The sequence below is a fragment of the Saccostrea cucullata genome, unplaced genomic scaffold, assembly GCF_032062105.1.
Source record: "Saccostrea cucullata isolate Sc308-1 unplaced genomic scaffold, CSIRO_AGI_Scuc_v1 ctg99, whole genome shotgun sequence".
In the NCBI taxonomy this organism is placed as follows: Eukaryota; Metazoa; Mollusca; class Bivalvia; order Ostreida; family Ostreidae; genus Saccostrea; species Saccostrea cuccullata.
In genome coordinates, this window is record NW_026939269.1 from 501,414 (window position 1) to 525,273 (window position 23,860).

The 23,860-nt window shown below is 34.7% G+C and overlaps 1 protein-coding gene across 2 annotated transcripts in view; it reads left to right on the plus strand.

Moving 5' to 3' along the window:
• The first annotated feature begins 278 nt into the window (after positions 1-278).
• Positions 279-23,860, plus strand: part of LOC134252680 (protein saal1-like) — a 41,935-nt gene continuing 18,353 nt past the window's right edge. Inside the window, exons 1-3 of one of the 2 annotated variants that reach the window (XM_062735178.1) lie at positions 279-476; positions 4,265-5,306; positions 8,436-8,614. In XM_062735178.1, the coding sequence (XP_062591162.1) occupies positions 4,333-5,306; positions 8,436-8,614 (1,153 nt within the window). In that variant the 5' untranslated portion in view covers positions 279-476; positions 4,265-4,332. Of the gene's footprint in view, positions 477-4,264; positions 5,307-8,435; positions 8,615-22,828; positions 22,927-23,860 lie in introns of those variants that run through there. The other variant, XM_062735177.1, reaches the window with a different exon arrangement.

Here is a 23,860-nt window from a genome sequence, read left to right on the forward strand (position 1 = left end):
ACCATAAATCTCTATTCCTTCCTGTATCAGCGTGGTTTTGTTGCTATTTTTATTACTTTCTTTCTTTAGATTTATCAAAACAATGAAATAACATATTTAGTTAGTATTTCCGAGACATCATTTTTGGTTTCGGTATCCAACAGGAATAGGGAAAAGAAACGACCAGCATCATTTAGATGTCCACATCAAATAATCCCCGACTGACCCGAGTCAAAACTATATTGACTGACAATTCCCTTGTAGATAAAATGATAGATCCACCCATGACATTTCAATTAATGAGGATATTCCGGGAAAGAAAAGAGGATTATGGGACTGTGTAGAAACACGAAAGTGTTCTGCATTTTACGTCCCTGATAATTATAGTTTTATGTAAGAGGAATATATTGTGTGGCCCGGAAGGACATCTCGTCATTAACATGGTACTTGAAAAGTACATCCAAGTCAAGAGGGTATATTTCATAACACGATAGCAGGTTAGTCTTGGTCATGTCATTTGATATTTTCTCTTCGTTTCTTTCAGAAATAGAGCGCATGTGGTTCTTTAGATTTGTATAAATGATACTGCGTATGCGCCAGTAACGGAAATGAATTACAGAAATTTTGAGCTGACTATTGAGTGTAAGCCAACAGGATGTATTTCTGGCGACTTGTCTTCAACCTGTTCAATTTGAGTGTTTAAAACAGACCTGTTTACTCTTACGATTTCGCCATATTTTTTACGGATTTTTATTTCATAAAATACGTAATCACGTTTTGCTGTTATGAAAATACGGAAATTGGAAATACGTTCCTTTACTCTCTCTCTCTCTCTTCGCACATTTTTGTTGTTCATTAAAATGATCTCTCTTAGTTTCACGCTTTTTAATTTCTTAAAAGGGGAAAATTTCAAATACGTAAGCGATGTCGGGTTGCCAAAACGCTGTGGTTTTATAAAAGGTCAAAGACCAATAATGTTGTTTAACCTTGTTTTTGTAGTAAAAAGAACATTTTTTCTCAATATTAATACATGAAAAATCGATCAAAAGTGAAATCTTACTGGCAAATGCAAAATCTCACGGACAAATCTGCTAAAAAATACTGAGAGACAGCGAAATGGGTAAACAGGTCTGTTAAAAGTACTAACGAAGCCTTTAGAAGTTTCATGTCATGCATTTTTTGTCGATTTGTTCGGCCATTTTCGATGTAAAAAATGGGCTTGAAATTCAAATAAATACAAAAGACATTTTTAATAAGTGTGTTTCTTACACGCAATGTTTTCCCATTTTTTTTCCTTGACTTTTCTCTCTCTCTCTCTCTCTCTCTCTCTCTCTCTCTCTCTCTCTCTCTCTCTTAAGTGATTAATTTTTGTTGTGATACTTTAAAACGTTGGTGACCTAACCTAGCTTACATGGTCATTTACCCTTGACTTTACATGTATCAGTGCAGGAATGTAACTCATCTTATGCAGTATATTGCTCATATGAACATATATCTGTTGATTTTAATCATAGACCTAAAACGTTTTAGGTTTATGTTTGAATGCAACATTATTTAATCTGAAGGATTGAGAAATTATTTTTTTTTTAATACACGTACATTACCGTATAATACAATAATAGATATTAACCATTTGTATAAACCATTTATTATTTATGGCAAAGACTACTAAGCACAATCTATTTAAAAGTTTGGAAAATACTATCAATTATTTATTTATTCATTTTCTATTGTTAATACATATTTACGGGGTAATATCCATATGCTAGAGACATTTATGATTTTTCTATTGGACAATTGCATGAAACATTTAAAAAGTAATCTTTTTAAGTACATGTACTGCCTTATGTGGTTTCAAAGGATGTAGGTGTGATGTATCAGCGAACCTAGGCTATCCATTGCTCAGTGATTGTCACATTTATCAACAATAAACAACATTGTTGTAATAATATGGTGATTTAATTCAGGCTTTGTTTTGATTTTACTACAAAACAGCTGAACATACATTTCATATTCGTTTAGCCAGCAGCAATGTAAGATTGTCATTCAAAAAAGATGAACAACCAGGATAAAAGCCTCTTCACTATCGGCCATATAACAAACTCCCAATCAAATAATTAAAGGCATAATAACATGAGGAAATCAACAGTCACATGATGTTTTAAAAAATCTTATTACATATTGAAGTTTACCCATGCCTGGAGACTTGTCACTTTTTAGTCGTGTAAGAAATATTTACTACGCCAAGTACGAACTATTTCTTTAGTGAGTTATTTGTAAAATTCTTTTAATACGTAAGACAATTTCATGTTACCCTAGGGTTACATTTAGATCTTACCTAGATTTTGATATGGTGTTTACAATCAGCCAACAACAGTGAAGAATGTGTATCTAATATAATAGAGTCGTGTAGATATTTGTTTTAAATTTTGAATCCACAATCCTTTGTTGTGGCGAGAACACTGTATTAATAGCAAGACTCTTAATTTATTGGATTCACACCTTTTCGATTGATACACACTGTGAATTTAAAGTTGTGATTTTTTTTTTATTTTTACTGAACAATTATGTGATATCATATTATACAATTTATTACTAATTATATTATAATACTTGGTTTAAAAAAAACTATGTCGCGAAAGGCCCTAATCTGGAAAATGCACTATATCTTACAGGTGATATACCCCGACATAAACGCCCTCTTTTTACCTATCTCAGTGGATTCTACTGATTCTACTTTAAAATACTGGGAGTTTAAATGTGCGAAATACATACATAGTAAAGATCTATGAACTCGAGCCTGAAAAAAATCGGTAAGAACCACGTGACACGATCTTTTGCAGGGATTGCGACAGGTACGCTGTGGTGATAATATTGTGTTGTACATACTCGGTATACACGTTCATTCTGTACGCCTTAGATAAAGGGTTGACGCCTTGCTTTCATTGGATATGGATTTATTGTAGGCCAGATTTCTGAACAAGTAAGGTAGGGGCCAAACAGGTGTTATAGTCATGTTCTGGTTTATTTCTAGCTACACGGGTGAATAAATACACGAAGGTCGATTATTAAAATGGCAGTGTTGACCGTCGCCTATAAATATTCTCTTCGTTATGCTATGAAAGGTTAGTTATCTCTATATGTAAATCTAGAGATGGAAATGTTTTGCTTTGTAATTGTATGTAGTTTTTCGTTCATAAGAGGAAATATCTGGGTTGATTTTTTTCCGGGTGGTTTGTTTACATTTCTACTCATAAATCACTGTTAATGGTAGTATTTTGTTGGCTAGTCATTCTCGTTAGGACACAACATCATGGAAGTAGGCTGTTCCAGTTTATTTCTCTAAAGAGAATAATGGTGAGGGGGTTATAGGAAAAACGTAGATATGTGCTTTATTTATACCCTTGTTTGTAAGATTGATCTGCGAGTCCAAAACAGTAACCCCCCCCCCCCCCCAACCCCCTGGTTAGTTATATACCCAGTCAGCATTCACACGGCGTGGATTATTGTTCAGAATCAGAAATACATGTATGTTATTATATCAATTATCTTGATGAAAGATGGAGTTAAAAAATAATATGTAATTTAATAGTGCAGAGAATAAAAATGTTTTATTCAATTATCTAAGTCTAATAATGATTCAAAAGCCTGCCTCTTTAACATGTTTCAGGTTGATATATATTGGGGATGACATGTTATTGTCTAATGAATCTTTAGCTGTTTTTATAAGATTGAAAAGTACCACAAACAAAATATATTTATTTTGTATGTTAAGGTTACTGTAAGAGACTATTTACCATCATACACATTGATGATTATTTTTTTTATTTAGTTCACATTAATAATTTACCTACCATAGTGATTTCTGTGATGAGATGTACATATCGTATCCCACATACACATAATGAACTTTAAAATTGTCCTTAGTGCAGATTACAGATGACTGTATGAATATGAATTTATTCAATTTAACAATTTGTTACATGTGCATATGTTTCAGACACAGCAGTTTTTATTCCCTGCTATTTGTTAATTAAATATTAATTTACCCTTTTCCAATTTGAATATTTATGATAAATGTTAATTTTAATATGTTCTGAAGTGTAAAAGGAGGCTTGAAAAATAAAATTTGATTGCATTTTCCTGTATTTGAGTTTCAATGTTACTAGTTACATATTCCAGCTAAAATCAATACTTAGTACTTGTATATGACACAAGAAACGTCGATATTTAAATTGATTTTTCTGCACTTTACAATTGTTTAATCTATGTGTTGTCTGTTTAGGCATCGGGTGTGGAGTGTGAAGGTGAGCCAGGGGCGCGGAGAGAGAGGATGATCACCGCCTGACCACAATGAGGATCCATCCACGGAAGGTCGTGACCTATGGCCTTTTTACCCTGGTCGTCTTTTTCGTATTCCTGTTTTACAATCAGAATAAGCTGACGAGCGTAGACAATGACCCTCCGTGGAAAGATTCTGATTCTGCCTACAAACGAGCCCTGAAAGTAGATCCACATGGTCGATTTCACAGTCACGTGATTCAAGATCAGAAAAAGACACCCACAACCACCAAAATCATTCGTTCTCTAAGCTCCTTGCTTTGGCCATCTTTGGAATATTATGACGATGACAGAATTTTGGCTCAAATGGCCCATCGTCCAAAGGGTGTGCTTGACAAGGAGAAAAAAGGCGAAAAAGTGAAGGAGAAAGTGATTTTAGTTTACCACGGTTATGGAGCTTGGGGTGTACAACATGGACGTAACCAATTCAAGGAACAGAAATGTCCAGTTCAGCATTGTCACGTGACCGACGATAGACGCCGAATCAATGACGCTGACATCGTCATGTTCCACCACTCACCATCCAGACCCTGGGCGACAAGGCCACCCAACCAAATCTGGCTTTTGTTTTTGTTGGAGTCTCCTTATCACACACCGGGACTGAGCGGTGTGAATGACGTGTTTAACTGGACGGCAACGTATAGACACGATTCCGTGATAGTTGCGCCTTACGAACGTTTTACTCTACACAATGAATCAGTAAGAACGTTACCGCTTAAAAAGAATTATGCTGAAGGTAAAACCAAAAAAGTGGCTTGGTTTGTGTCAAACTGTGGTGCAAGGAATGCTCGTCGTCAGTATGTAGAGGAGTTATCAAAATATATACCTGTGGATATTTACGGTGCTTGTGGACCATTAAGGTGCCCGAGACACAAAGCTAATGATTGTTTTACAATGCTCAGTAAAGACTACAAATTTTATTTATCGTTCGAAAACTCAAACTGCCGAGATTATATAACGGAAAAGTTCTTCGTGAACGGCCTAACGTAAGTATCCAGTCCTGTTTTATTGATTGCTTGATCGTATGTTGTTTAACGTCCCCCTCGACAATTTTCACTCATATGGATACGCCACTTTTTATCGGTAGAGAGCTACAAATATTGTCCTATACTCAGCACTCAAGGTCATTGAGCAGTGAGGGATCTTTTTCGTGCCAGCACCTACTGCGACACGGGACCTCAGTTTATACGGTCTCATCCGGTGTCCACGCCCCACAGTGGGATTCGAACCCGCGACTTAAGGATTGGCTCCTTACTTCTCGACTCTAGAGCAGATTCTCAAATCACTTCAGTCTTGTTTTAACATTTCAAGGTAATAAATTGCATTTTGCAGTTAATGGAGCCTACTTTTTGAATGTACAACCAAAAAACTTTACCTCAAGTAGAATGCATATTGAATTTCGATTAAAGTAGTGTTGAAAAAAATGTATGCAATGAAACCGCTTGAAAATTGTTGTAAAATTAAGTAGAATGATTAAAAGAACACGTACTCAAAAATTGCATGGCAATATGTCAGTAAAAAAATTAGTTTTTGAGTAGAACGTTAGCTCACCGAACATAGAAATTTTCAAATAAATTCAAGTGTAAATCTATTATACAATACATGTATATAAATTGCTAAATGCAAAGATCACAGCAAAGAAATGTATATCTGTCAATGTAATAACTGTAGCGGATGAAAGGAAGTCTGCGTGTAGATTTTCTTGAACAGAACTTCCCATAAACTGTGTATTAAAGAGTTCGGATACGGAACATTCTCATAATGGGCATCAGTTTAGTGATATTGTAACATGTATGGTAAATGGTTACAGCATGCAACAATTTTACACAATTTATTATAGTCTGCAGGATTCGTTTCTCTGCATATAGTATATATCTAAATAGTTTCATATACGTCTTAAAGGTATTATATAATCACGTGGCTAAATTTCTTTAATGGGGCCTCAATAAAATCAAATCGGAAATAAATTGCATTTTGGGACATATTTATGAGAGAAAAGGTCATTTATTCATTCAGAAGCCGCCAGTTTGAGCGTCATTCAGTTGCTATTAAGAAAACTCTTTTCCGGTTCCGGTCATATGAATTTGCGAAACGAAACGTTGCAAAACGAAAAAATAACAAAATGTTTAATTAACACTACACTTAACCTACATACATTGAAAGGTCAAAGCACTTTCACGTAATACACGTATTTAATTACAAGTATATATGTGCATTAAAGCTTGTGCTCTAAGCTAAAAGCAGTATTTCATCCACTTTCAAAATGTCAGTTCTTCCATGTAATATTAATGAGCTGATTGCTAATAAAGTTAAGACACATTTCTTTATTAACCCACTAATAGCGTAGTGCTGGATCTTATCATAATTGAGGAAAATTGTTCTCTGTGTATAACTTGTAACGCTAGAGCAATGTGAATTATTGATGAACCACAAACATAACTACTCTGTTAAGAGACGTGCTACATTCCTCATTTTGACAAATTTCCAAATACAGTTATATTAGAATTCATAATTACCTCCGAACCAAATTGTTTGTACTTTGCAACATTCCATGCACATAGGAAAAATATGCAAATGCCAATGAAAAATTCATCATGATTTGTTGATTTCTTTGATTAAACATAAGTTGGTACCTGCAATGGGATACTTTATTGCCTCTTTGATTGTGTCATTTTTCGAGAAAAAAAGTCTTTTAATCAGTTATTGATTCTACTTAAAATATCATTAAATTTTCTTTCTCTTATGCAGCGGGCTCCAGAGTTTTAATTTCTTTATGCTTATATTAACTTCAGAAACTTTAACCGTAGTTGCAATGACTGTGATATTTCAATTTTTATTCTTACAACCAACAAGAAATTGTTAGACTAATACATGTATCTACGGCCATATCAATTGGCAGTATGTGTGTTTTTTTGTAACTTGATTTAGGACCCAGGACGTAGAATTAAATGGGGTTAGGTTAAAAATGTTACTGTACTCACATCTGTCTTTTCGAGCGATCTATATATTACTTTCTCCATATTTGCAACGTCACAGAATGATCATATGTAATGAGATGTAGTAATTTCGATTCCTATCACATAGTGCTATATTTTGTTTGGAATAATGAAAACAGGTTTTGGACGCTGTAGATGCCTAGATGGTCTGTTTTTCCAGATAAGCGGGCAGCTTGAAGTCTTGCAGGTCTGGACGGAGTTGTTTTCTTAGTGGCCATGTTTGTTCAAACTTGTATTGATGTTTCCGAACTCCACTAAGCTCGATTTTGATTACTTCCAGTAACAGATTCAAACGCGAAGAAACTTTATTAATTGTATATTTGTGCGTTCGCTAATATTTTGTGAACAAAACACACGTTTTTAGAGAATTTTTGTGTAAAACTTATATTAAAACGTGCAAATGGAAAATGAATCTTTGGCTGCATTTAAAACACACTATTTGCCATGCTGGTTTCATTACAGGTAGAAACATGTACCATGTATTATGAACTTATGATAAAAATATACTAACTTTAATAAACGTACACTGTACAATGCTTGGTTTGTTTATCCTTACAACACAAGTGACCCTGGGTCAACTCCTTACCATAGGTCTGAGGGGAGTTGGCTCAGCACCCGAACATAGTAACAAAGCAAAGATGCAGTTTATACATTATACATTACATTATTTATAACAAACAGAAATTTTAGAATACTCTCTTTATACATTGAGCGAACTTGCTTATATATATATATATATGTTGCAACTAGAGTTGATCAAAGATGCCTCAGATGCTGCAAATGACCGTTTACATCACACTGCGGGACAAAGAGACTGGTCATTTTAATAAACCGAGGTCCTGTGTTGAATTAGGTGTTGGCAGCCCTTCACCGACAAGTACCTGCGTCTCAATATGGATAATTCTTTATTCTCCCAGGGAAACCTACTCTGCTAGAAATACTGGCCTTTTCCTAATGATTATGCCATTTACTTATGGAGTCATCCTGTATAAATCTATTTCAAACTGTTCAGAATCTACTTCATCATACATCATCATGTGTAGCTCAGCCATGTATTGTTTTTACATAAAACAGTTGTATTTTGTGATTTTGTCTTTCATCATGATATATAATTTTCAGGAACGATGTTTTACCAATTGTAATGGGTGCAGCCCCAGAGGACTACGAAAGAGCGGCCCCATATCATTCATACATCCACGTGGACGAGTTCGAAACCCCTAAAGATCTCGCCGAATATCTTCATAAACTAGATAAGAATGATTCTTTATACAACGAATACTTCAGATGGAAGGGCACCGGTGGAAATATCAACACGTTCTTCTGGTGTAGAATCTGCTCCATGATTCATGAGGTGGGGGAAAATAATCACCCGGTAGTTTATCACGATCTCGAGCGATGGTGGCGCTTCCCTGGTGTCTGTATCGGCCAGTCGCGCTGGCGGGAAAATATGAAAAGTAGAAAGAAAATCATAATAGACAAGTATTGATACTTTTTGATAAGAGTGCGATTGGATGATGATTCTTTGGTACACAGTGTATTACTATCTTTTAAAGCTCTAGACTACAAATGAGGATGTTTTATCAACCATATATTGTCTGAATATTGATCGATGAGCGTCTGAATGTAAACAGCATTCCATATTGCAAAACGTTTATTTTTCTACGAGTGTTCAAATTGTGATTCTTTTTGAGGGAGCACTGGCACGTGACCGGATGTGATAGTGAAGTGTGCTGTTGGATGTTGTTGATTTTAGCGTCAGAATCTCCGCCGCTCCGTCCATGTATTACATGCCATAAATCATGTGTCTCTCATGATAACATACATAGGCTGGAGAACAAGTATGAACAAATGTATTTTTGATCAAAATTTTGAAGAAATCCCTTTGTCCTCACAATTTTTTTTTTTACATTATATAAACTTACATTAATGATTTTTTTTATTTTCTATTTACATAATACAAGTAAAGAGGGAAGGAGAGAAAAAGACAAATGTTTGTAATGTTAGCAGTTATCAAGAGTTATGTAAAAGTCTGTAAATGTTAATTTGGATTATTCTGCCGTGACCTTTATTCATAGCTTTAATGTCCATCTAAAGAAATCCATTTTTCTTATATTTTTGTACATTTTATTTTCTTTCTTCATAAATCTTGTATTTTATACTCTTAGTCCCGATCCAAAGAGAAGTTCAGAAATGAAGTCGTGCATGAACCTCCAGTTGTTTATATTAAGTGGGTACATATGTATGTGTGTATGTAGATATTATGATTGTGTCTACAGTGTATACGAGTACATACAATGTATATGTATGTGATTCCTGGATAAAAATGAGAGCTGAATACGATACTAATGAATGGGTCATTCAATTGTAGGATCTTTTAAAAGATATTAACATTTAACAAAACAAATATCAATATTCCAGTGATTGCAGTGGAAATTATAGCGTATTTGAGAAAAGATATTATAGGTGAGGTCCAGTCACGATTTATCGTATTCTTTTGTTTTTCCTATATTAAGCATGAACAGGATGTTCTTTGTGACAGATTTAAAACCCAGATAAGCAGCTAAACTGCTGTCACGAATTGTATTCAGTCGATTGTAGTTAAATTTTATATGCAGATATATTGATTTTTACTTAGATTTTTTCCCTTTTTTATGAACAGCTTGTTATCATTATGTCCTGGTTCATTTGAGTGAGGTATCTTTGGACATTCTTTATCAAACAATGTTATATAATACATGTGTCAAATATATTTATTTGATTTTTTTTTTGGGGTGGGGGGGGGGGGGGTATTCATGAGTTCATTGTTCATTGCATTTCAGTTCTATATAAAGCATTTATCATACCGCAACTCAGCAACTTGTCATGTAAATTTTGAATTTACTAGGAGGTAAATGCAAAATTTACAACATTATATACCTATTTTGTATTTACCTCCCCCTAGTAAATTCAAAATTTACAACATGATCAAAAGAGAGATTACTCAAGTTTAATGAGAAAACAAAAAAAATCCATTCCAAAGAATATTATTTTACATTTCTTACATTTTAAATCTATATATCTGGAAACAGTGAATCTTTTCTCATACTTTTTTCTTTAAAAACATGCATGTAATTTTTTCCTGTGATCATTTTCACAGTATGGTATACAGGATATCAAATCATACGTGATAATGGAAAACATCGCTTTTGATGCAAAATGCAACAGTTGTTGGCAGAAGAAATCCTATCATTCATTACCCTTTTTTTATTATTTGAAAAAATAATAATGATGAATTGCAATGTATGTCAATCAGTCAATCTTTTTTACCTCCAACTGTTTGGAGATAGTTTAATGATTTTTTACTATGTTATTTCGTTTCATTGCTAGTTTTTCAGTTGTATGAGTCCTTTGTCATATACAGTCTTGTTTGTTCTCCATACAATGTCTGTCTTATCGGTGAATGAATCATTCCAGTGTGGTTACATTCCATATTTTTTTCACCAAGATTGTATTAAATTTATAGCTGCTGTAAAATAAAATAAATTTATTAAAAACAAATATGCGTTTAATAGCTTGGGTTATAGTTTTTTTAGCTTGCCCAAGACTTCTTCAGATGTTGTCTTTTGGAGGCTAGATGGCCAATTTTTTTGACGTAATATCAACAGTTCTTTGAGTTGGTCAATACTCCATTAAAAAAAAAATGTTTTCCCTCAAAGTGTACGTAAAGAAAATTCCACCATATTTGGTCATTTTCCACGTCTGGGTCGCCCATCTTCTTTAAATTATTTAGAGATAGCTTTTTGATAAGACGTGTAAGACAGGTGGATAATTTGAAAATGCTTTTCTGTAGCATTCCAAGGGAAAAAAAAGCATACTTGATTAATTTGATATCAAAAGACTATCAAAACTTGAATGAACAATAAGGAGTGAAATGTTTTTAAACTACATTTCATTACAAAATTTTATATACACAAAAAGCAGAGTTTAGATACTAAAATCATTTTGATGAAGTTAAAGTTTGCAGCTATGAGGATTAAATGTGAGTTAATATAATTGTGGAAGAAAGAGGACGTTAAATTTAGAGATGGGCTCCCAGGCATGGTCCGTGTGACGCAGACTCCAGTCACGTTTGTTGTTATATTAGATAACCTTGTGCACATCATTTCGTTAGATGTACGACCTTTATTTATTGAGAACTCATGACCTTTTTAAACTGCCTTAAACCAGGCAATTTTATTCAAGTGATCTAAGTCGTAAAATACCGAGTAAACACAAGGGATATTTTTTCGCTGAATGAGGTTAAATTTTTTACAGTAATTATTTTTCATGCACAATAATAGATTTTTAAAACTACTTGTATAGTCTTTATCTGTTTTCCTGAACCGAAGGCTCAAGCGAGCTTTTCGAATCGAAATTTGTTTGTTGCCTATCGCAAACTTTCATTTTCTTGTCTTATTCTCCTTTAACAAAACTTGACACTGTGTATCCTTGAGTGAGGATAATTCAGGTTCGTTCAAATTGAAGAATGAAGACCATACCCTCTTCCAAGGGTAGAATATATAGAAATACATGCGCTGATGTAGAGTTGTATCCCCTGCCCTTAGTCTCCCCCTAAAACACCCTTTTGAAAACACTGATTTGTGTTAAAGGGTCATTGACACAGTTTCAGCTAAATATTATCAAATTTATTTTAAAATTTTTAGCTTATAAATATTTTATTAAAGTATTTTTAATTATGTATAAGTTTTTTGAATTTCTTTTTAAGTACTTCTATGTCCTATATTGATTAGACATGCATGGAAGATGCTATTCTAGTGTGTTTCATTGTACCAGTCAAAGTTTCAGATGCTGCAATTTCAGCAAAGGAATGACCAGATTAATGTTTTTGGAGCACTTTTAACATTTTTGGTACAGTTTTTGGTGTAGGTCTCATTTCCAAGGTTGACCAAACGCCCTATGTTGACCAAACTCGCATGGATGATACTAATAGGCTTGCTTCGGATGCTAAATCTGACCTACATTTTCCAGTTGAGTGAACAGGTTAATGTTTTTGGTGCAGGTCTCATTTCCAAGTAACTATAAGCCCTATGTTGACCAAACTTGCATGGATGATACATCTAAGGATGCATACTACCAAGCTTGCTTCGGATGCTGAATCTGACCTACATTTTCTGGTTGAGTGAACATGTTAATGTTTGGTGCAGGTCTCATTTCCAAGTAACTATAAACCCATGTTGACCAAACTTGCATGAATGATACATCTAAGGATGCACACTACCAGGCTTGCTTCGGATGCTTAATCTGACCTACATTTTCCGGTTGAGTGAACAGGTTAAAGTTTTTGGTGCAGGTTTCATTTCCAAGATACCTTGAGCCCTATAATGACCAAACTTGCATGGATGGTACATCTTAGTATGCATACTGCCAGACTATTTGGATGCTGAATCTAACCTACATTTTCCAGTTGAGTGAACAGGTTAAATTTTTGGTGCAGTTTTCATTTCCAAGTTACAATGAGCCCTATAATGACATGAAAGATTCACCCCACACAAAAAATTTTAACGTTTCAAACTGTAAATGCATAAGAATTTTCCTTTTCATAAACTTGCATGGAAGATACATCTTAGGATGCATACTACCAGGCTTGCTTCGGATGCTGAATCTGACCTACATTTTTTTTGGATGAGTGAACAGGTTAAATTTTTATGAAGGTTTCATTTTTAAGTAACTATTAGCCCTGTGTTGTGCAAACTCGCATGGATGATACATCTTAGGATGCACACTAATGGACTTGCTCCGGATGCTGAATTCGACATACATTTTCCAGATAATGGACCAGGTAAAAGTTATGGGTGCAGGTCTATTACCAAGAAACTATAAGGCTTATATAAGCCAAACTTGCCCAAATGATACATCAAGGGATGAAAACTCTCAAGGTTGCTTCAGATGCTGGATTTTAATCCCATTTTCGTGATGAAGAACTAGTTTGAAGTTTTTATATAGGTCTATTCCAAAGTATCATATCAAAATTGCATAAATTTTGCATTTTTGGATGTACACTCTTTATTGGGTAATTGTGTAACTTTGCCTTTCTTAAAGACGACATTCGTTGAGGTGAGCTCTGTAATCTCTGATTACCTATGTTTTATTATAAATATTTTATTAAAGTATTTTTAATTATTATCAAAAATTTGAATTTCAGTTATCTAAATACAATCTTGACAGATTAAGAGCTCCAAACTTTTGTTAAATGCAACAAAGGCTCGTGCCATGTTTTTGTTTATATTTGTTAAATATAGAAATATATATTCGTTCAAAGCATATTTTTTCAATGAAGAAGTTAATTCTAAGTACGATTAGACATTTTTTAGTGATTTGCTGAATCTTATTTTGATATAAGTATAATATTTTCTATATGTAAACAAAAACAAGGTACGAGCCTTGTTCACATTATGAAGGACTTTAAGTTTTGTATCTCCTTCGCAAATCAACAAATGAAGTTCAAATTTTTGCTGATCATTTGCCTTAATAAAGAATTGTGAACATTAAAATTTGTTTCTATAAAAATCAGTTGAAACTGTGTCCATGTCGCTTTTAGGTGTTAAGAAAAATCAAAGATACATGTATGAAGCTTACGAACTCATCCCCCCACCCCCTTGAAATAGGTTGTCAACGTTTGGGGATAAGAAGGTTAGGTTTTTTTTTAATTTTTTGATTGTCAAGAAATTTCTGAGGTTGGATATTTTTAATGCATGGGAAGGAACCCACCCGCGGGAAAAAAAATCCTGGATCCGCGCCTGAAATACTAATACTTAGTGAAAATGATTATGTTCATTCATATATTCTACGAACCGCTGCATGGACCAGAAAATATGAAACACGCGGAAGCTTTCTGATGTGTAGGATTAATCCAAGCTAGGTTGTTCAAAGCATATTCTCTGAGAGAAGGTTTGAGACAGTATGGGCAATGATTTTTTTAATCCGAATACATGTACATGTAAATACATTGGAAAATTCATTTTTTATGATCAGCAGAGCTCTATATCATTTTGTGTGATCTTGAAGTTTGCTTATGGTATTTCCATCCTCACAATATTATTGGTTTCAACGTAGAGAAAGTATTTATGTTCACTGAATATAGTTTCAATATTGACTAATTATCGCTTTAAATATTATAGGTAATCATATTTCTTAAGAACATTGTAAGGACATAAGTAAACATAAGTATATACCAGCAAAAAAAAATATTTTCAGTAAACAATGTATTTAAAAATGTAAAAACTAGTTCATGTATAGAATTTTGATGGAAGTTCTAAAATAACAATTTCTTTACAATATTTTCTTTACAATATTTTCAGGTATGAATTTTAAAACAGATTTTGCTAAAACCCGTGGCATCACAGGAGCTAGGCGAGGACGGAATCAAAACCCTCGTGGAAGATTCGTGGGGCAACATTATGTGATCAAAGTTTTACATAAAATATAAAAGTAAAAAAATTCTGCCGATGAAAAACAAAGCAATACTAGTAGTTACTCAGATGAGCATTGTGATCTGTGGTCTTGTTTTCCGACGACTCCCGACAGCGCCCATCTTTGCTTGCCGACTAAAGATTTATTTCACGCCGTAATCACCTCTGATAAAGTTTTGTTGCATTAATATGTATGAATTATGGATCACATCATAAAATTATGGAACATAAAATGTTAATAAACAAGGGACTCCGTTAAGTGAAGTCCCTTCGCCAATACTAGTAAATCAGTGCAGCATTCTTCATCCATCCCGATACAAATCACGTCATTTCCGTTTCTCAAAAGGAAAAACTATCACACACAAACTAAGGCCACCTCCCACACACAACCCTCTCACACACAAACTAAGGCACCCTCTCACACACAATCCTCTAACACACAAACTAAGGCACCCTCTCACACACAAACTAAGGCACCCTCTTACACACAAACTAAAGCACCCTCTTACACACAAACTAAGGCACCCTCTTACACACAAACTAAAGCACCCTCTTACACACAAACTAAGGAACCCTCTTACACACAAACTAAGGCATCCTCTCACACACAAACTAAGGCACCCTCTCACACACAAATTAAGGCATCCTCTCACACACAAATTAAGGCACCCTCTTACACACAAACTAAGGCACCCTCCCACACACAAACTAAGGCACCCTCTCACACACACAACCCTCTCACACACAAACTAAGGCACCCTCTCACACAAAAACTAAGGCACCCTCTTACACACAAGCTAAGGCACCCTCTCACACATAAACTAAGGCACCCTCTCACACATAAACTAAGGCACCCTCTCACACACAAACTAAGGCACCCTCTTACACACAATCCTCTCACACACAAACTAAGGCACACTCTCACACACAACCCTCTCACACATAAACTAAGGCACCCTCTTACACACAAACTAAAGATCTCTCTCACACACAACCTAAGGCACCCTTTTACACACAAACTAAGGCACCCTCCCACATACAATCCTCTCACACACAAATTAAGGCACCCTCTTACACACAAACTAAGGCACCCTTTCACACACAAACTAAGGCACCCTCCCACACACAACCCTCTCACACACAAACTAAGGCACCCTCTCACACACAATCCTCTCACACACAAACTAAGGCATCCTCTCACACACAAACCTCTCACACACAAACTAAGGCACCCTCTCACACACAACCCTCTCACATATAAACTAAGGCACCCTCTCACACACAACCCTCTCACATATAAACTAAGGCACCCTCTCACACACAATCCTCTCACACACAAACTAAGGCACCCTCTCACACACAATCCTCTCACACACAAACTAAGGCACCCTCTCACACACAAACTAAGGCACCCTCTCACACACAAACTAAGGCACCCTCCCACACACAACCCTCTCACACACAAACTAAGGCACCCTCTCACACACAAACTAAGGCACCCTCTCACACACAAACTAAGGCACCCTCTCACACACAAACTAAGGCACCCTCTCACACACAAACTAAGGCACCCTCCCACAAACAATCCTCTCACACACAAACCTCTCACACACAAACTAAGGCACTCTCTCACACACAAACTAAGGCACCCTCCTACACACAAACTAAAGCACCCTCTTACACACAAACTAAAGAACCCTCTTACACACAAACTAAAGCACCCTCTCACACACAAACTAAGGCACCCTCTCACACACAAATTAAGGCACCCTCTTACACACAAACTAAGGCACCCTCTCACACACAAACTAAGGCACCCTCTCACACACGAACTAACGCACCCTCTCACACACGAACTAACGCACCCTCTCACACAACCCTCTCATACACGCAAGTAACTATGAAAAGTGCAACGTTTTCTTTTTACATTTAAGTCATTGATTGTTCTAGTCTTAACCTTAGAAGTAATTTGTGAGATTTGTTTCAGATTTTCTTTTCCTTTTCATACTACCCATAACTACCTATTTTCAATGGAGTTAGAAATTATTAAATTTTCAGACAAATTGGTTCAAGGTTAGGTCCTCTAAAAAGTTGTTAGGTGATCATGAATGATTCTCAATCCGATGGGTATACAATCTGTCATTACGACTACTTGCCATTAATATTGTCAATGACACACATTTGTTTGCTCGGATAATTCTACCATCTGTTGTTTTTAACAGTCTTTTCGAAGTGGTCAACAGCTGAGCTACAGAACATCTTTCACCCAAATCCCTGTGTATTAACTATTGAACAATAGCCAATAATATATTGGAATGTTTGCATTGATGCTTATCAACACAGTGCTTGTATAAGTATAATTTAGGATATTTTGTTTAGAAATGACCAACTTCAAAAGTTGGTATTTTCTTCATTTATTTCATAAATGTCTCTGAATTCTTAAAGTAACGTGTTTTTACCCACGATAACTCCTCAAATTTAATCTTATTAAGCTGCTTTAAAGGCAGAGATTTTAAGCAATGCCTTCAAAAATACCTGGTCTAGGTAGCCCTGTCAATCAAATGCGTGAAGGTCCATGATTGGATGCTGGAACTCGATTGACATTTACTTACTGGTCCCTGTGTATACTCTGTACACCTTGTTTGGTACTCATGGGGACCTTCAAATTAACTTTTGATCCTTTGATGTTTACCAAATAGGGTATAGAGAAATTGCAAGTTACAATAAAAAATTTTAGCTTGATTATATGAATTAAATATTTTTAATTAAGTATTTGAAAGGATTATAATATAATATAAATTAAAAAGAAATAAACTTTGGTAGATAAAAAAAAAAAATTCTGATGAAATTTCTATATTGATTTTAATATGCTAAACAGTAACCTAAAATGAAAATGTTATTGTTTAAGTTTAGAGCAACACTGTGTGAAGTATATTATTAAATTTAAAAATATTTATAAATGTTTCTCTTATCACGGGTAACTTTTTTTTCTTTGTTATTCAGATAAGAATTTACATGCAATCTTTTTCAGGCTAGCATGTTTCATGGTGACAAAGAATAGGTTAAATCTAAAAAAAAATTAACGAAGTGTAGTTAACACAGCAACACAGCTCTTATTTCATTTAATAGATGGGATCCTAGGGATGAATGAAATAAGTCTAATTTGGTTGTTACTGGAGGACTTTTTTTTAAAATTAACACACACATTAATATTAGTACATGTGTATCTAAAATAATCTTTGTTGTAATATTTGAATTTATAATATGATATCATCATAATTGTTTTAAAAGGGTAGGGATGTTTTCAAACATTTAAAAATAAATCAGTATAGATTTATTGAGAAACTTTTACTTCTGATTTAAAATTGTCTCATAATCCCCAACACAGATAAACTTTGACACCTGGGTATTTCACTGTGTATCAAATCACTTCCTGTGTATAGGGACAGATGGCCACAGGTAGACTGCTAGCCCCCAAGGCATTCACACCTGTTCAAAATAAGCCCCTCCCTCACCTGGAATTTACCACCCGGTAAAAAATCTCTGGTAGTTGGCCACTACCCCCCCCTCCACGAAATAGGATTTTGGGGATTGGGCAACTATTAATTTTCATTTTTTTTTTTTTTTTTTTTTTTTTGCTTGTCAACTTTTTCAGGTAAGAAAAAATAAATTTTCTCTGGTTGCCCCCCCCCCACACACACACTTTCAATAACGATGCTACGTGCCTGATGTTTAAAATAAGATAAGTGTGCAAACAGATCAATGTCTGAAAATGAGTTTATTCTTCTAGTTTAAGATATCTTGCGTTATTTAATTATTTTGATTTATTGATATTTATTAAAAATCTTGTGTTTATCTTCTGTTTAATGGTGACTTGAAAAAATTATTATAAATAACTGAAACAAGCATGGGAAGCCAAAAAAGTCATTGAGAAGTCGTATAATATATCAAGATAATGAATAAAAAAAAACGGTTTATGTCTTCCTAGAACGAAATTAATTATTAAAGGTACTTGGACACAGATTTGAAGTCAATATTTTCTCTATAATATAACGACTTATATATTTATATATCTGGATGTGTATTAATGAGAAATATTAAAACTTTTATCCAGAAAAATGATTTTATTCAGAGCAAAAATGTTAGAAAGCAAAACTCCTTCACAAGTATCGTCATTCCGAACTAAGAGTTGCGTACAGAGTTTAGCAAATCGAGCACACTCGTGTTATGTACACAGTTTTTGTAATGCTACGTTCCCACTGTCGTGCGGTCAGTTACGAACGTCACGATAGATCAATCGTAGTTGATCGCAGAGTTTTTATTGAATTTTATGCCAAGATACGAAGAGATGCGTATAGGTGCGTTCTCATACGTTTCGTTACGCTTTAATGCGCTATTGCCACGATGGATAAATTTCATGTGATGCGATCTCTGACGATCTGACTACCGTGCGGATAAGATGAATTACGTTTCGATAAGATTATCAAGATTTAGTCGAAAAAGGACCTCGATCAGTCACGAATATCACGATCCGAGTTCTCGATTAGAAAGGATCTCCTTCGTTTTAATACGCACTAATACGATATAATACGTTCATTGCGCACTCTTGCGCTAATGTACGATAGAATTACACGTTCATTGCAACGCCTTTCACGATCAAGGTCAAGATAGAACACGCTTTGAGCTACGATTGTACCCCGATAGACATATAAAAATCTGGCTATACTGAGTTCATTCTATTTTATTTAATGAAAATCAAACAAACATAAACATACAATCAATGATAATGGCAGAAGTACAGGTTGATGACAACTTCATAAATGTGGTGTTTGTTGTGTAACTATGGTCATACATGTATGTTATTGCTGTCAAAGTAGGGCAAAAGCAGCAGTATATCTATTTCTTATCTTTTTATATTTTTTTCACTGATGTTGCCTCTGATCGAAGGGGTTCAGGTTCAGAAGAAGATAGGATCCCCCCCCCCTTTTTTGTACCTGTTTTAGGTAGCATTTTTAAAATATTTTTCCAAAACTCAGATATGTTTTTCAGTCGGGAAAGAAACGCCTTCAATTTTCCCGTTATTTTTACCAGCGTAAGTACTCGTAATATAGCGTGATTGTCTGCAAAAAAGCGTTAACACTCGTGTCTAATGGCGTTTACTCTCATACGTCGGTCCGTATCAAATCGTCTCTGAGCGGGAAAATATCGTGTCAGCACGTGAGCAGTACGGCCACGCAAAGCGTCACAGATAGTGACAGAACGTGAGATATCGCAACGAATCGCCATTCAGCGGGATGTTTGTCCTTTCTGACATCAATCCCGATGATCACGATATGAAAGCCAGCTTAGATGCGTTTACTTACGATGCAGCTGAGGTTAGTTACGTACGATGTAATGCTTTTTGATGCGATGATAACGATTAAAATCTATTCGTGTTAATCGTAGAAAATTTTTTGACAGTCAAAAAAAATTTCACGATCAACACGATGGTCACGAGTGAACACAAGATTTGTTTCGGTTTGATACGAGAACTACGATTTGTCCACGTTCGAGTCCCCGATATCAATCGTAGCGCCAATCGTGATAGTGGGAACATAGCATTAACAGGGCACGAGTTCTGTTATTGTTGATGTTTATAATTCTACGGGTGCGTTCAAACGTCACAGTCTGCTTACCACAACTGCACGGACTGACAATATATTGCGTGTTTGTTTTGCTTTCGAACATGTCTACTCTGAATTTTCTGGATTATAGTATTAATATTTTTCATTTATACACAACAAGATTGCCACTTTTCCCTAAGGATTAAGAATAAAATTAATTTATGAAAGTGCAAGGATGTGTCAATCAAACCCGCCAAAAAATTTGAAATTTTAATATCTTTTATAAGAAATAAGATTTTTAATTAATTTTTGTGTGAAATGCTATTAAAACATATAGGTCTTAATATTATAGAGAAAATAATAACTTCAATCTGTGTCCAAGTACCTTTAAACACTAATAGAGAAGTGAAATAATAAAGCTGAAAATTCTTCTAGTTTTAACAATGCTTTAGTAGTTTTTACTCATGCTCGAGTATCGGGATAGTGCTTTTGACGCACTCTGCAGTGGCTCATCGGAATTCCCCATTTTCAAAAGGTGAGTTATTTCCCCTGAAGGGAACTCTTTTACTGTGTTTAATACGCATGCGCTATAAATAAAGTCACTTCCGCGGACGTTCTTGATGTAAATATGTTCATGGTGTAATGCCTCTGTCATATGGAAAAATGTTATTGTGTTTGTGAATAAAAAGAAATCTTAACTGATTCGTATTTTTTTTAAATTGCCCACTCATAGTCTCTTTCTGGATTTGTATTAATCAGTGTAGTACTATAATAAGGTGCTGTGTGACCCCCCCCCCCTTACAAAAAAAAAAAAAACGAAACAAATTACTGATAAATGCTGATACATATTCGAATAGGCCTATTTAAGATTAAGAAATTAAAAAAAAAACCTAATAAGCTAATTTTCGGTAGTTGATGTTCTACAGACGGATCATCATTATTTACAAATTGTGCAGAACAAATTTTTAGTTATAAAGTTTTTACGAATTAATCTAGCCTGCTGCAGCCATATTTTCTTTGTATATCTAGGAATTTTTTGGAGACTGATGACATGTCCATCTACAGTTTTACCTCTGAAATTGCTGCATATACAGCAGTAGTTCGTCTTCCGCAACCGATATCAAGAAACTGCGTTTTTGCTCGATTGTATGTCATAACAAAGAACTTTTACTTACAAGAACACATTTGGTGACAATTAAAGGCCTATTTCATTTGAATTAACAGTGTTTCTAGAATTTTTTATTTGTAAAATAATTGATTCACTATATAGTATTAAAACTTTGAATGGAATTCTAAATGAATAATTTAATCTCATGTCCTCATGTAACGAAGAAAGACTAATTAAAATGGCATTGACCTGAATTCGTGTTACATATGTCGTATAAAGTCTTAGCTGCATTTAATCAAAGTTTTAGTGTAGGATCTAAGCATATATACATGTATATTCCCGAGTAAAATACACATTTTGTTTTAGATCAGAGAATTGAGAGCAGAAACACGAAATTGATACAATAATTTCCTAGCGTATTTCTCGTTAATTAACGGAAAACATTCTTTTCTCAAGTGTTATTTATTTTTTTAAAATACTTTCAGTGTAAGTACATGTATTTATTTTTATAAGTTATTCTTTTTTGCAAAGTGTGTAAAAAAAACAATATCAGAGAGAGAGAGAGAGAGAGAGAGAGAGAGAGAGAGAGAGAGAGAGAGACTCATGTAACCCCGTGTAACTGACATACATGTACATCTGTGAAAAAATATATGTACCGTAATTTTATTGAATTCACAATTAATAATTCTAATAATTTTCAATTTTCACAACTATGGTTCATATTCAACTGTTCAACCCATTTACATATTCTGTACCTGTACGCACGGGGGGTGGGGGTGGGGGGAGGGGGGTTGGGGGTGGTGGTCAAGGGGCTTAGCCCCACCCCCACTTTTTTTCCTAATATTACTTTTTCTATTGAAAATGTTCATTGATAGACAGGTTGCCAACCCCCCCCCCCCCCCCCCCACACACACACAGTTAATACTACGAAAAAGTTAAATAAGGGAAATGTAGTATTGTATGCCAAGGAACTGGTACTGAAATAAGTATCTTTTTCAACTTTGGGCAAGGTTTTTCTTTGCTTGTCAACTTTTCCAGGTAAGAAAAAATATTTCTTTGGCTACCCCCCCCCCCCCCCCCCCCACTTTTAAAGACGATGTTACGTGCCTGGCTAATTCGTGTAGCTCTCTAGAAAAGGAGGGGAGCTAAAAGACCCTTTATAGAATAATTTATTATCTTAAAAAAATGCAAACCGTTTCCTTCTTTTAAAATTTTTAAATACAGCGTGTAAGTTAATCACTATTTTGTTGAGTAGTCCGCGGAAGTTAGGCGAGTGTAGAAGAGTTCCGATTTTGAGGGGAGATAACTCACTTTTGAAAATTGGGAATAGAGTTTAAATCGGGCTCGGTATACACAAAAGGAAGAGAGCATGAGGGAAAACAAAATTAAATTTTAAATATATTTTGAGGGTGAGACTCCATGCAAACGACTCAATAGGAAAATGAGCGATGGTAAACTTGATGTTATATTGCTAATATTTATGATTCATAATGCACAACCTGAAATAGAGGTTAAAAGTATTTTTTTTTAAAACTTGTAAATAAGCAAATGTAAACAATAACTTACCCTGTGTTCGTCAGGTCCAGCACAATCTCTTGATTAAGCTATATAGCTTGAAATAGATATTTAGCTTCATTAAACTAATAGCTTGATAAATTTATTTATATGAAGTTTCCATAGAAACGTTTTAGTAAGGATAAAAAATAAGCAAAAAGTCACAAATATTTGACTACTCCTATATTTACCAGCTTACTATGGGCTATAAAAAAAGAAAAAAAAACCAAGTTCTAACATTGCAGCTGTTGAATACTTTTAAGAAAAAGACGAATTTTCCTTGTGTGACTGTACACTAGAAGTGACTACCTTGTGTGCAGTAAGGCATGGATAAGTTATAATGATTGCTCCTCATTGCATTGGAGCCGTTACCAATCAATTATCCTGTTGATCATAGCTGACCTCCTTTATCATTTAATTCAAGAAGTAACTGTGTGGTCACTCATCAAGAGCCCCAAAACATTGAAAACTTGAAAAAGTCTCTCAAGGAGATGCACTTTGGTGAGTGATTTTTACATGTATTGTATTCAGAAGAGTTCAAAGTCAGTGATTTTTCTACACTCAATTTAGGTCCAAATATCGGCCCTTTCCCCTCTCAAAAATAACCGATTTTTCCCCAATTTTCAACTGCTTTTTTTCCCAAAATCAAAAACGTATTGTTTTGGTTATATTGAATTTTTTATGTACGACTTATCTAAAATGGAACGCTATTGTTTTTGGTCATTCGGACGCTTAAAATAACGGCAAAAAACAGCAATTTATTTAAGTGTTTGCAAGACTTGGAAAAACACATCGAAGTCAAACTTGTGTGTCAATACATTGAAGAAATTA